The sequence below is a fragment of the Triticum urartu genome, chromosome 7 (assembly GCF_003073215.2).
Source record: "Triticum urartu cultivar G1812 chromosome 7, Tu2.1, whole genome shotgun sequence".
Lineage (NCBI taxonomy): Eukaryota > Viridiplantae > Streptophyta > Magnoliopsida > Poales > Poaceae > Triticum > Triticum urartu.
In genome coordinates, this window is record NC_053028.1 from 651,587,819 (window position 1) to 651,602,223 (window position 14,405).

General features: G+C 43.2%; 1 protein-coding gene across 1 annotated transcript; it reads right to left on the reverse strand.

The window, feature by feature from the left end:
- Positions 1-12,294: 12,294 nt before the first annotated feature.
- Positions 12,295-13,645, reverse strand: LOC125525452 (WAT1-related protein At1g09380-like). Its single transcript, XM_048690459.1, has 4 exons — positions 13,282-13,645; positions 13,021-13,179; positions 12,746-12,897; positions 12,295-12,631 (listed from the first exon to the last, which is right to left on the reverse strand). Exons 1-4 carry the CDS (start codon positions 13,642-13,644, stop codon positions 12,403-12,405), a joined length of 903 nt encoding a protein of 300 aa, XP_048546416.1. The 5' UTR covers position 13,645; the 3' UTR covers positions 12,295-12,402.
- Between the last annotated feature and the right edge of the window lie 760 nt (positions 13,646-14,405).

A 14,405-nucleotide genomic window follows, 5' to 3' on the forward strand; every position in this document is an offset into this window, starting at 1 on the left:
CATCGCTATGTGATTAACACCCAAAGAGTACTAAGGTGTGATCATGTTTTGCTTGTGAGATAATTTTAGTCAACGGGTCTGCAACATTCAGATCCGTAAGTATTTTGCGAATTTCTATGTCAACAATGCTCTGCACGGAGCTACTCTAGCTAATTGCTCCCACTTTCAATATGTATCTAGATCGAGACTTAGAGTCATCCAGATCTGTGTCAAAACTTGCATCGACGTAACTTTTTACGACGAACCTTTTTGTCACCTCCATAATTGAGAAATATTTCCTTATTTCACTAAGGATAATTTTGACCGCTGTCCAGTGATCTACTCTTAGATCACTATTGTACTCCTTTGCTTAACACAGTGTAGGGTATACAATAGATCTGGTACACAGCATGGCATACTTTATAGAACCTATGGCTGAGGCATAGGGAATGATTTTCATTCTATTTCTATCTTCTGCCGTGGTCGGGCTTTGAGTCTTACTCAATTTCACACCTTGCAACACAGGCAAGAACTCTTTCTTTGATTGTTCCATTTTGAACTACTTCAAAATCTTGTCAAGATATGTACTCATTGAAAAAACTTATTAAGCGTCTTGATCTATCTCTATAGATCTTGATACTCAATATGTAAGCAGCTTTACCGAGGTCTTTCTTTAAAAAATTCCTTTCAAACACTCCTTTATGCTTTGCAGAATAATTCTACATTATTTCCGATCAACAATATGTCATTCACATATACTTATCAGAAATGTTGTAGTGCTCCCACTCACTTTCTTGTAAATACAGGCTTCATCGCAAGTCTGTATAAAACTATATGCTTTGATCAACTTATCAAAGCGTATATTCCAACTCCGAGATGCTTGCACCAGTCCATAGATGGATCGCTGGAGCTTGCATATTTTGTTAACACCTTTAGGATTGACAAAACCTTCTGGTTGTATCATATACAACTCTTCTTTAGTAAATCTATTAAGGAATGCAGTTTTGTTTATCCATTTGCCAGATTTCATAAAATGCGGCAATTGCTAACATGATTCGGACAGACTTAAGCATCGCTACGGGTGAGAAGTTCTCATCGTAGTCAACCCCTTGAACTTGCCGAAAACCTTTCGCGACAAGTCGAGCTTTGTAGACAGTAATATTACCGTCAGCGTCAGTCTTCTTCTTGAAGATCCATTTATTCTCAATTGCTTGCCGATCATCGGGCAAGTCAACCAAAGTCCATACTTTGTTCTCATACATGGATCCCATCTCAGATTTCATGGCCTCAAACCATTTCGCGGAATCTAGGCTCATCATCGCTTCCTCATAGTTCGCAAGTTCGTCATGGTCTAGTAACATGACTTCTAGAACAGGATTATTGTACCACTCTGGTGCGGATCCCACTCTGGTTTACCTACGAGATTTGGTAGTAACTTGATCTGAAGTTACATGATCATCATCATTAGCTTCCTCACTAATTGGTGTAGTAGTCACAGGAACAGATTTCTGTGATGAACTACTTTCCAATAAGGGAGCAGGTACAGTTACCTCATCAAGTTCTACTTTCCTCCCACTCACTGAGAAACTCCTTCTCTAGAAAAACTCCAAATTTAGCAACAAAAGTCTTGCCTTCGGATTTGTGATAGAAGGTGTACCCAACAGTCTCCTTTAGGTATCCTATGAAGACGTATTTCTCCGATTTGGGTTTGAGCTTATTAGGATGAAACTTTTTCATATAAGCATCACATCCCCAAACTTTAAGAAACGACAACTTTGGTTTCTTGCCAAACCACAGTTCAGATTGTGTCGTCTCAACGGACTTAGATGGTGCCCTACTTAATCGTGAATGCAGCTGTCTCTAATGCATAACCCCAAAACGATAGTGGTAGATCGGTAAGAGACATCATAGATCGCACTATATCTAATAAAGTACGGTTATGACATTCGGACACACCATTACACTATGGTGTTTCAGGTGGCGTGAGTAGTGAAACTATTTCACATTGTTTTAATTGAAGACCAAACTCGTAACTCAAATATTTTACCTCTGCGATCATATCGTAGAAACTTTTATTTTCTTGTCACGATGATTTTCCACTTCACTCTGAAATTCTTTGAACTTTTCAAATGTTTTCAGACTTATGTTTCATCAAGTAGATATACTCATATCTGCTCAAATCATCTATGAAGATCAGAAAATAATGATACTTGCCGTGAGCCTTAACACTCATCGGACCGCATACATCAGTATGTATTATTTCCAATAAGTCAGTTGCTCGCTCCGGAGAACGGAGTCTTAGTCATCTTGCCCATGAGGCATGGTTCGCAAGCATCAAGTGATTCATAATCAAGTGATTCTAAAATCCCATCAGCATGGAGTTTCTTCATGCGCTTTACACCAATATGACCTAAACGGCAGTGCTACAAATAAGTTGCACTATCACTATTAACTTTGCATCTTTTGGTTTCAATATTATGATTATGTGTATCACTACGATCGAGATCCAATGAACTATTTTCATTGGGTGTGTAACCATATAAGGTTTTATTCATGTAAACAGAACAACAATTTATTCTCTTACTTAAATGAATAACCGTATTACAATAAACATGATCAAATCATATTCATGCTCAACGCAAACACCAAATAACACTTATTCAGGTTCAACACTAATCCCGAAATTATAGGGAGTGTGCGATGATGATCATATCAATCTTGGAACCACTTCCAACACACATCGTCACTTCACCCTTAACTAGTCTCTGTTTATTCTGCAACTCCCGTTTCGAGTTACTAATCTTAGCAACTGAACTAGTATCAAATACTGAGGGGTTGCTATAAACACTAGTAAAGTACACATTAATAAGATGTATATCAAATATACTTATGTTCACTTTGCCATCCTTCTTATTCGCCAATCACTTGGGGTAGTTCCGCTTCTAGTGACCAGTCCTTTTGCAGTAGAAGCACTTAGTCTCAGGCTTAGGACCAGACTTGGGCTTCTTCACTTGAGCAGCAACTTGCTTGCTGTTCTTCTTGAAGTTCCCCTTCTTCCCTCTGCCCTTTTCTTGAAACTAGTGGTCTTGTTAACCATCAACACTTGATGTTTTTCTTGATTTCTACCTTCGTCGATTTCAGCATCACGAAGAGCTTGGGAATTATTTTTGTCATCCCTTGCATATTATAGTTCATCACGAAGTTCTACTAACTTGGTGATGGTGACTAGAGAATTCTGTCAATCACTATCTTATCTGGAAGATTAACTCCCACTTGATTCAAGCGATTGTAGTACTCAGACAATCTGGGCACATGCTCACTAGTTGAGCGATTCTCCTCCATCTTTTAGCTATAGAACTTGTTGGAGACTTCATATCTCTCAACTCAGGTATTTGCTTGAAATATTAACTTCAACTCCTGGAACATCTCATATGCTCCATGACGTTCAAAACGTCTTTGAAGTCCCGATTCTAAGCCATTAAGCATGGTGCACTAAACTATCAAGTAGTCATCATATTGAGCTAGCCAAACGTTCATAACGTCTGCATCTGCTCCTGCAATAGGTCTGTCACCTAGCGGTGCATCAAGGACATAATTCTTCTGTGCAGCAATGAGGATAAACCTCAGATTATGGATCCAATCCGCATAATTGCTACTAACATCTTTCAACACAATTTTCTCTAGGAATATATCAAAATAAACACAGGGAAGCAACAACGCGAGCTATTGATCTACAACATAATTTGCTAAATACTGCCAGGACTAAGTTCATGATAAATTTAAGTTCAATTTAATCATATTACTTAAGAACTCCCACTTAGATAGACATCCCTCTAATCCTCTAAGTGATCACGTGATCCAAATCAACTAAACCATGTCCGATCATCACGTGAGATGGAGTAGTTTCATTGGTGAACATCACTATGTTGATCATATCTACTATATGATTCACGCTCGACCTTTCGGTCTCCGTGTTCCGAGGCCATATCTGTATATGCTTGGCTCGTCAAGTATAACCTGAGTATTCCGCGTGTGCAACTGTTTTTCACCCGTTGTATTTGAACGTAGAACCTATCACACCCGATCATCACGTGGTGTCTCAGCACGAAGAACTTTCGCAACGGTGCATACTCAGGGAGAACACTTCTTGATAATTAGTGAGATATCATCTTATAATGCTACCGTCAATCAAAGCAAGATAAGATGCATAAAAGATAAACATCACATGCAATCAATATAAGTGATATGATATGGCCATCATCATCTTGTGCTTGTGATCTCCATCTCCGAAGCACCGTCGTGATCACCATCGTCATCGGCGTGACACCTTGATCTCCATCGTAGCATCGTTGTCGTCTCGCCAAGCTTGTGCTTCCACGACTATCGCTACCGTTTAGTGATAAAGTAAAGCATTACATCACGATTGCATTGCATACAATAAAGCGACAACCATATGGCTCCTGCCAGTTGCCGATAACTCGGTTACAAAACATGATCATCTCATACAATAAAAACAAGTCTTGACCATATCACATCACAACATGCCCTGCAAAAACAAGTTAGACGTCCTCTACTTTGTTGTTGCAAGTTTTACGTGGCTGCTACGGGCTTAAGCAAGAACCAATCTTACCTACGCATCATAACCACAACGATAGTTTGTCAAGTTGGTGCTGTTTTAACCTTCGCAAGGACCGGGCATAGCCATACTCAGTTCAACTAAAGTTGGAGAAACTGTCACCCACAAGCCACCTCTGTGCAAAGCACGTCGGGAGAACCGGTCTCGCGTAAGCATACGCGTAATGTCGGTATGGGCCGCTTCATCCAACAATACCGCCGAACCAAAGTATGACATGCTGGTAAGCAGTATGACTTATATCGCCCACAACTCACTTGTGTTCTACTCGTGCATATAACATCAACATATAAAACCTAGGCTCGGATGCCACTGTTGGGTTTCGTAGTAATTTCAAAAAAATTCCTACGCACACGCAAGATCATGGTGATGCATAGCAACGAGAGGAGGAGTATGATCTACATACCTAGTAGATCGACAACGGAAGCGTTTGGTTGATGTAGTCGTACGTCTTCACGATCCGACCGATCAAGCACCGAAACTACGGCACCTCCGAGTTCTAGCACACGTTCAGCTCGATGACGATCCCCGGACTACGATCCAGCAAACTGTCGGGGAAGAGTTCCGTCAGCACGACGGCGTGGTGACGATCTTGACGTACTACTGCTGCAGGGCTTCGCCTAAGCACCGCTACAATAATATCGAGGACTATGGTGGCTGGGGTGCCGCACACGGCTAAGGAATAGATCACGTGGATCAACTTGTGTGTCTCTGGGGTGCTCCTGCCTCCGTATATAAAGGACTAGAGGGGGGAGGCTGGCCGGCCAAGGAGGGCACGCCAGGAGAGTCCTACTCCCTCTAGGAGTAGGATTCCCCCCCCCCAATCCTAGTTGGAATAGGATTGACGGAGGGGTGAAAAGAGAGAGAGGGGTCGGCCCCCTCTCCTTGTCCTATTCGGACCAAGGGAGGGGAGGGGCGCGCGGCCCATGTAGGGCTGCCTCTTCTCTTTTCCACTAAGGCCCATCATGGCCCATTTAGCTCCCGGGGGGTTCCGGTAACCTCCCGATTTCACCCGGAACACTTCCGGTATCCAAACATAGGCTTCCAATATATCAATCTTTATGTCTCGACCATTTCGAGACTCCTCGTCATGTCCGTGATCACATCCGGGACTCCGAACAACCTTCGGTACATCAAAATGCATAAACTCATAATATAACAGTCATCGTAACCTTAAGCGTGCGGACCCTACGGGTTCGAGAACAATGTAGACATGACCGAGACACGTCTTCGGTCAATAACCAATAGCGGGACCTGGATGCCCATATTGGCTCCTACATATTCTACGAAGATCTTTATCGGTCAGACCGCATAACAACATACGTCATTCCCTTTGTCATCGGTATGTTACTTGCCCGAGATTCGATCATCGGAATTCTTATACCTAGTCCAATCTCGTTACCGGCAAGTCTCTTTACTCATTCCGTAATACATCATCTCACAACTAACTCATTAGTTGCAATGCTTGCAAGGCTTATGTGATGTGCATTACCGAGAGGGCCCAGAGATACCTCTCCGACAATCGGAGTGACAAATCCTAATCTCGAAATACGCCAACCCAACATGTACCTTTGGAGACACCTGTAGAGCTCCTTTATAATCACCCAGTTACGTTGTGACGTTTGGTAGCACACAAAGTGTTCCTCCGGCAAACGGGAGTTGCATAATCTCATAGTCATAGGAACATGTATAAGTCATGAAGAAAGCAATAGCAACATACTAAATGATCGGGTGCTAAGCTAATGGAATGGGTCATGTCAATCACATCATTCTCCTAATGATGTGATCCCCTTAATCAAATAACAACTCTTTTGTTTATCGTTAGGAAACATAACCATCTTTGATTAACGAGCTAGTCAAGTAGAGGCATACTAGTGACACTTTGTTTGTCTATGTATTCACATAAGTATTATGTTTCCGGTTAATACAATTCTAGCATGAATAATAAACATTTATCATGATATAAGGAAATAAATAATAACTTTATTATTGTCTCTAGGGCATATTTCCTTCATGTAGCTCCTTGCTTGCGAGTACTTTGGATGAGTACTCATGGTTGCTTTGCTCCCCCTTTTCCCCCTTTCTGTACCCAGTTGTTGCGACCAGATGATGGAGCCCAGGAGCCAGAGGATCTCGAGGATGATTATACATGGAGTTCGACTTCGAGGAGTAGTTAGGAGGTCCTAGGAAGGAGGCCTCGCCTTTTCGATCGTTCCTACTTTTGTGCTAGCCTTCTTAAGGCAAGCTTGTTTAACTTATGTCTGCACTCAGATATTGTTGCTTCCGCTGACTCGTCTATGATCGAGCTCTTGTATTCGAGCCCTCGAGGCCCTGGCTTGAAATATGATGCTTGTATGACTTATTTTATTTGTAGAGTTGTGTTGTGATATCTTCCCGTGAGTCCCTGATCTTGATCGTACATGCTTGCGTGTATGATTAGTGTACGATTGAATCGGGGGCGTCACACTAGAATTGTCGCAAAAGGTTTTCGACAAGTTCAAGGTGTTGACTACGATGAGAATTTCTCACTCGTATCTATGCTTAAGTCTGTCTGAATCATCTAAGCAATTGCCGCATTTTATGAAATCTGGCAAATGGGTAAACAAAACTGCATTCCTTAATGAATTTATTAAAGAAGAGTTGTATATGATGCAACCAGAAGGTTTTGTCAATCCTAAAGGTGCAAACAAAATATGCAAGCTCCAGTGATCCATCTATGGACTGGTGCAAGCATCTCGGAGTTGGAATATACGCTTTGATAAGTTGATCAAAGCATATAGTTTTATACAGACTTGCGGTGAAGGCTGTATTTACAAGAAAGTGAGTGGGAGCACTACAGCATTTCTGATAAGTATATGTATGACATATTGTTGATCGAAGATAATGTAGAATTATTCTGCAAAGCATAAAGGAATGTTTGAAAGGAGTTTTTTCAAAGAAAGACCTCGGTGAAGCTGCTTACATATTGAGCATCAAGATCTATGGAGATAGATCAAGACGCTTGATAAGTTTTTCAATGAGTACATACCTTGACAAGATTTTGAAGTAGTTCAAAATGGAACAGTCAAAAAGGAGTTCTTGCCTGTGTTACAAGGAGTGAAGTTGACTAAGACTCAAAACCCAACCACGGCAGAAGATAGAGAGAGAATGAAAGTCATTCTCTATGCCTCAGTCATAGGTTCTATAAAGTATGTCATGCTGTGTACCAGACCTATTGTATACCCTGCCCTGAGTTTGGCAAGGGAGTACAATAGTGATATAGGAGTAGATCACTGGACATTGGTCAAAATTATCCTTAGTGGAATAAGGATATGTTTCCCGATTATGGAGGTGACAAAAGGTTCGTCGTAAAGGGTTACATCGATGCAAGTTTTCACACTGATCCAGATGACTCTAAGTCTCAATCTGGATACATATTAAAAGTGGGAGCAATTAGTTAGAGTAGCTCCGTGCAGAGCATTATTGACATAGAAATTTGCAAAATACATACGTATCTGAATGTGGCAGACCCGTTGACTAAACTTCCCTCACAAGCAAAACATGATCACACCTTAGTACTCTTTGGGTATTAATCACATAACAATGTGAACTAGATTATTGACTCTAGTAAACCCTTTGGGTGTTGATCACATGACGATGTGAACTATGGGTGTTAATCACATGGTGATGTGAACTATTGATGTTAAATCACATGTCGATGTGAACTAGATTATTGACTCTAGTGCAAGTGGGAGACTGAAGGAAATATACCCTAGAGGCAATAATAAAGTTATTATTTATTTACTTATATCATGATAAATGTTTATTATTCATGCTAGAATTGTATTAACCGGAAACATAATACATGTGAATACATAGACAAACAGAGTGTCACTAGTATGCCTCTACTTGACTAGCTCGTTGATCAAAGATGGTTATGTTTCCTAACCATAGACCTGAGTTGTCATTTGATTAATGGGATCAAATCATTAGGAGAATGATGTGATTGACTTGACCCATTCCGTCAGCTTAGCACTTGATCGTTTAGTTTGTTGCTATTGCTTTCTTCATGACTTATACATGTTCCTATGACTATGAGATTATGCAACTCCCGTTTACTGGAGGAACCCTTTGTGTGCCACCAAACGTCACAACGTAACTGGGTGATTATAAAGGTGCTCTATAGGTGTCTCCAAAGGTACTTGTTGGGTTGGCGTATTTCGAGATTAGCATTTGTCACTCCGATTGTCGGAGAGGTATCTCTGGGCCCACTCGGTAATGCACATCACTATAAGCCTTGCAAGCATTGCAACTAATGAGTTAGTTGCGGGATGATGTATTATAGAATGAGTAAAGAGACTTGCCAGTAATGAAATTGAACTAGGTATTGAGATACCGACGATCGAATCTCGGGCAAGTAACATACCAATGACAAAGGGAACACCGTATGTTGTTATGCGGTTTGACCGATAAAGATCTTCGTAGAATATGTAGGAGCCAATATGAGCATCCAGGTTCCGCTATTGGTTATTGGCCGGAGACGTGTCTCGGTCATGTCTACATAGTTCTCGAACCCGTAGGGTCCGCACGCTTAAAGTTTCGGTGACGATTGTATTATGAGTTTATGTGATTTGATGTACCGAAGGTAGTTCGGAGTCCCGGATGAGATCGGGGACATGACGAGGAGTCTCGAAATGGTCGAGACGTAAAGATCGATATATTGTACGACTATATTCGGACATCGGAAAGGTTCCGAGTGATTCGGGTATTTTCAGGGGTACCGGGGAGTTACGGGAATACGAGGAAAAAGTAATGGGCCTCATGGGCCAAGTGGTGGAAGAGAGGAGGCAGGGCGCGCGGCCCCCCTTGCCCAAACCGAATTGGACTAGGGGGCCGGCCCCCCTTTCCTCCTTTTCCTCCCTCTCCTTCCTTCTCCTTCTCCTCCTTCCTTTCCTCCTCCTAGTAGGAGTAGGAAAGGGGAGTCCTACTCCTACTAGGAGGAGGACTCCTCATCCTGGCGCGTCCATAGAGGGCCGGTCGGCCTCCCCCTTGCTCCTTTATATACGGGGGCAAGGGGCACCTCTAGACACACAAGTTGATCTGCTGATCTCTTTTAGTCGTGTGCGGTGCCCCCCTCCATCATATTCCACCTCGGTCATATCGTAACGGTGCTTAGGCGAAGCCCTGCGTCGGTAGCAACATCATCACCGTCATCACGCCGTCGTGCTGACGGAACTCTCCCGTGAAGCTCTGCTGGATCGGAGTTCGCGGGACGTCATCGAGCTGAACGTGTGCTGAACTCGGAGGTGCCATGCGTTGGATACTTGGATCGGTCGGATCGTGAAGACGTACGACTACATCACCACGTCGTGCTAATGCTTCCGCTTTCGGTCTACGAGGGTACGTGGACAACACTCTCCCCTCTCGTTGTTGTGCGTCACCTGATCTTGCGTGTGCGTAGGAATTTTTTTTGAAATTACTACGTTTCCCAACAATAATAACTACACCTCATGAATCCCCAAGGATTGGATCCGTGTTATTGTACTAAACCCTTCTGTCACTAGTGTTCACAATAATACTTCATGTTCTCCCTGCCCTTAGCTTATCCGTGGCCCGATCTCCATAATCCTGGGTACATGTAGGGATGAAGACCACGGACAAGACAAGAGACATCTATGGAACAATTTATTTCACACATACGGGATGTTAACTCAAAGCCCTTTCCATTGATCCCCACAACAAATACAATGGGTTGCAAGGCCTATGCCTCAACCCATACTTTACCAAGCTACTCACACATGAAGCTCAGATCGCAACAAGAACACATCTTGAAGATTGATTGATTGACAATATGTCCTACAGTGGATGCCGTGTGCGATGCACAATTACAAGTATGAACTAGAGAGAGATGGACTATGATGGTGATGACGGCTATGGAGATGGAAATGGTGGCCGCTAGGTTGATGAGAGGGGATGAAGATGGTGCTGTTCTGACTTCGCTCGATGTCCTTCTGTTGACATTTCAGCGTGGTCCCCTTTATAGAAGTTGTTCAAATGGAGGAGTAGCCTCAGAATCCACGACATACGGGTACTCATAGGGGCGACTGCGGTCGTATGAAATGTCGTCTTTTGCGCCGTGGCTTCTGGTGCGCCTCCTGGTGATTTATTCTATCTCTTCTTCCACTCCTTTCATGTTCACACATGATTTCTTATCTTTTTGGCCCATTTTCTGTGGAAACACATCAAAGAAAAGATTTATGGAATCATTTGCATTCATTAGTCATTAGTAGCAATACCGGAGCGAATATCTTGGTTTTAATGAAATATCTCGGTTTAAACAAAGGGTGAATGGGTGTAAAAATATCACTCATCAACTACTCACAATTATGAGAGGAAACAAAAGAGGAGGATCTATGCAGTAAATTTGGTTTAATTGTGCAATATTCAAAAAATAATTGAGAGCCCCTTGCAACTTAATCGATTGAAGCTTGAATGGTTTACCAGATAAAGGTAATTTTTTCTTCCCTAATGAATTTATCACTAAAAGTGTGGAAGCCTCTATAATCATCTTGCCGATGAAAATGTGTGAGTGTTCATCATAACTGGATATATATTATAGTTCTCGAGATGCAATACACTCACTCATTTTCACTTATCCGCGCTTCATGAACCACATGACCTTGTTCCTACAAGCAACAATATTTCCTAAGCAAAACTTTAAGCATGGGAAAGTTGATGAGTCCAAATTTACTTTATATTTTATTTGGATGCCGATAACTGTCATACGTATGATATATTTGACATGCGCCCACACACCGTGTGTGGTGTGAGCAGGAGGCAGCCCACTAGGGCTGTGTGTGGGCAGACATTAGAATTGCCCATACGTGTGGGCGCGACTATTTCGTGCCACACGCCCAATAAATACTACTCATCTCCACCTCGCGTGTGTGGCACGAAGCAAAAATGCCTACACGTCCTGATGCAGCTACGTTAGGTACCCCGCGGGATGACAATTTAGTTGCCATCCTGGTTGGCAGATGTAGTTATCCGGAATGGCAAGTGTAGTTGTAAAAGCATGGCAACTCTATCTGTTTTGGTTAACTATAGTTGCCATGTCTAATTTTTGGTAGTTGTCACGTGTAATCAAACCGTAGTTGTCGTGTGTGATTAACTACTTGCCATATATAGTCAAACAGTAGTTGCCATGTGTGTTTATCTAGTTGCCATGTGTGATCCAATCATAGTTGCCATGTATTGTTAATCACGGTTGCCATGTGTGTTTATCTGGTTGCCACCTACGCGCAACTGCAGTTGCCGTCTAGCAAAGAATCACAGTTGTCATGTGTGTTTACCTAATTGCCACATTCGCGTAACTGCAGTTGTCATCCACAACGTAGGAGTGTCATGTGGGCGAAAAGCAGTTTGCCCACACGCGCATGATCTAGGTGGTGGCTGTGTGGCCAGAAACTAGTTCGTCCACACAGCGCAGCTGGCAAACAGCATGGTGCGGGCGTGTGGACAAACTCTTCAACGCCCACACACCAGCCCCGTTCTACGTGACACACCAAATCCACCTTTTCGTGTCAAGATTCGTATAAAAGACAGTAAACAACGATCCAGACGGGTGGGCGAGTTGGGAAACGTCCACACGTGTGGGCGTTAGTATTTCTGTTTTATTTCTTGTTATGTATAATAATCATGGAGTTTTCGGATTTTATCGCGTTCACACGCCTTCTTTTTGTCTTATTCACCTAGGATCTTTGCATATAATAATCATGCTGGTTTGTTCAACTCTCCAAGATAGCATAAACTCAAGCCATGACACTGCACTGCAAATCTCGTGCCACCGTTGCCTCATGACGATGAGCAGCGGGACATGACCGCAAGACCGCTGCGCCATCGACGGCCCCGTTGCTCGGTTCGCCGCTGCCGATTTTCTTCTCCTCGTCGTCTTCCGCGGTTTCCGTGGCAACGAGGTCCCTTCCCTTGCCCCAGAGCACCGTGTACAGCCCCACCACTATGAACACGGCGCCGATAACGCTGGTTGAAGGAAAACAAACCAAAACATATAGGAGTATATATGAGCAATCAGTATCCGGGATCACCAAATTGTGCAAGAATAAACGCATGCATCGATCGATGGATCGTGAGTACCTGCCGACGCGTATCTTCTCGCCGAGGATGCCCCACCCGACGACGGCGACGATGATGAGCATCATGGGGCTGAACATGGACACGAACACCGGCCCGCGCACCTGGATGCACCACGACATCACCGCGATCACAATCCCTGACGCCACCACCCCCTGCATATATACATATATTTATGTACATGTTCAGTTCCAGTTCCACCACAGCACACTGAAGAAAATAAATAAATAATTCACATCGTGTCTAATGATCTGGACATGGTGAGAATGTGATCTTACCGCGTAGAGCGAGCCTATGAGCCTGATATCGAACCCGAGCGCCCACGCCGAGAGCCTGTGCTCCGCGGCCACCGCAATGACGCCGCTCTGGACGCTGGCCATTGCCGCCATCAGCACCGTCGTCGTGTACGGAGACGAGAAGGTGTTGGACATCTTCTTCTGCACGCCGACGCCATGCAAAACGATTACTTCAATTTGTACACGCGAAACTGCAAATTTTCCTCTCACGTACACGGTACATATCATTATGTGTACCTATACCTGAATAATGAACCAGACTGCCCAGGCAACGTTGGAGGCGATGACTAGAGTCGCCCCGAGGACGGCGGCGTGTCCGCCGGCGTGGGCTGCCGCCTCGGCAGTCATGGTGCGCTGCACGTACGGCCAGTGGATCGGGGAATCCAGGGTCCTGACGAGGGGCCCTCTATAGAAGGTCATTAGCATGGAGCCGACCACGCAGAGGGCCGTGCCGGCCACCTTGGCCTTCCCGGCGAAAGCCGCAACGGGCTCCATCTTGAGCGTGGCCGTGAGCGCGAAGGTCACCGCAGGGAGCGTGTTGTTCAGCGCGGACGCCACGGTCGGGCGGCTGTACTTGAGGCCCACGAAATAGAACACCTGGTTCATCGTCGCACTGCCACATACCCACCAAAGTGTGTACGAACAATCAGATTCAGACTATTATTGTCAGTTAGCTTTTGATGGTATTGCTTACACACAACATTTACCCAAATTTACATTGGAAGACAACCATACCTATGGCTACTAGCAAAGAGTATTTTGTCCTATATGTAGACTGCGTCCTTTGTATATCTTTTTTTGCGGTGAAAAAACTTTAACATTCTTAATAATATTTGGAAAATAATACCATGGCATCACATAACAATTTTAACATAGGAAAAATTCCAACTTTTGAATCAAGAATTCATAGGCATGGATGCATAAATGTTAGAAATTTGGTAGTCCCTCCAGTCCAAATTAATTGGTGCGTCAATTAATTTCGATTGGAGAGAGTACTTGGTTTTTATAACTGGATTTAGAAGGCAAGGTTTCACAAATATCACAGTCTTTGGACTAAAATACTGAGCTTTGCTTAACTTCCCTAAAAGAAGTGTGTCTCATTCATTCAATCAGGACTAAAATGTATTTATTCAAAATAAACTAATAATGGTTGGAGGAAAATGTTTTGCTTGCAATTTATTCAAAATAAAATGCAAAAGCAAATTTAAATGTAGTAAGCCATTTTGGTAAGGTAGCATATTTATATATCAGTTCAGAGAGCAAATGACTCTCAATCAGGTGCAAAGGGAAAAAAGATCATACCCAACAACGGAGCATATGAAAATTTGTAATAGTGTCTTCTTGCTAATTGAGGCCCAAGTTTTTCT

Excerpts from the sequence above, each read along its gene's own strand:
- LOC125525452 (XM_048690459.1), bottom strand. The coding sequence starts at position 13,644 with ATGAACCAGGTGTTCTATTTCGTGGGCCTCAAGTACAGCCGCCCGACC. Across the intron at positions 12,898-13,020 it reads TCATAGGCTCGCTCTACGCG|GGGGTGGTGGCGTCAGGGAT; the intron begins GTAAGATCACAT and ends GTATATATGCAG. Across the intron at positions 12,632-12,745 it reads GAGAAGATACGCGTCGGCAG|CGTTATCGGCGCCGTGTTCA; the intron begins GTACTCACGATC and ends TCCTTCAACCAG.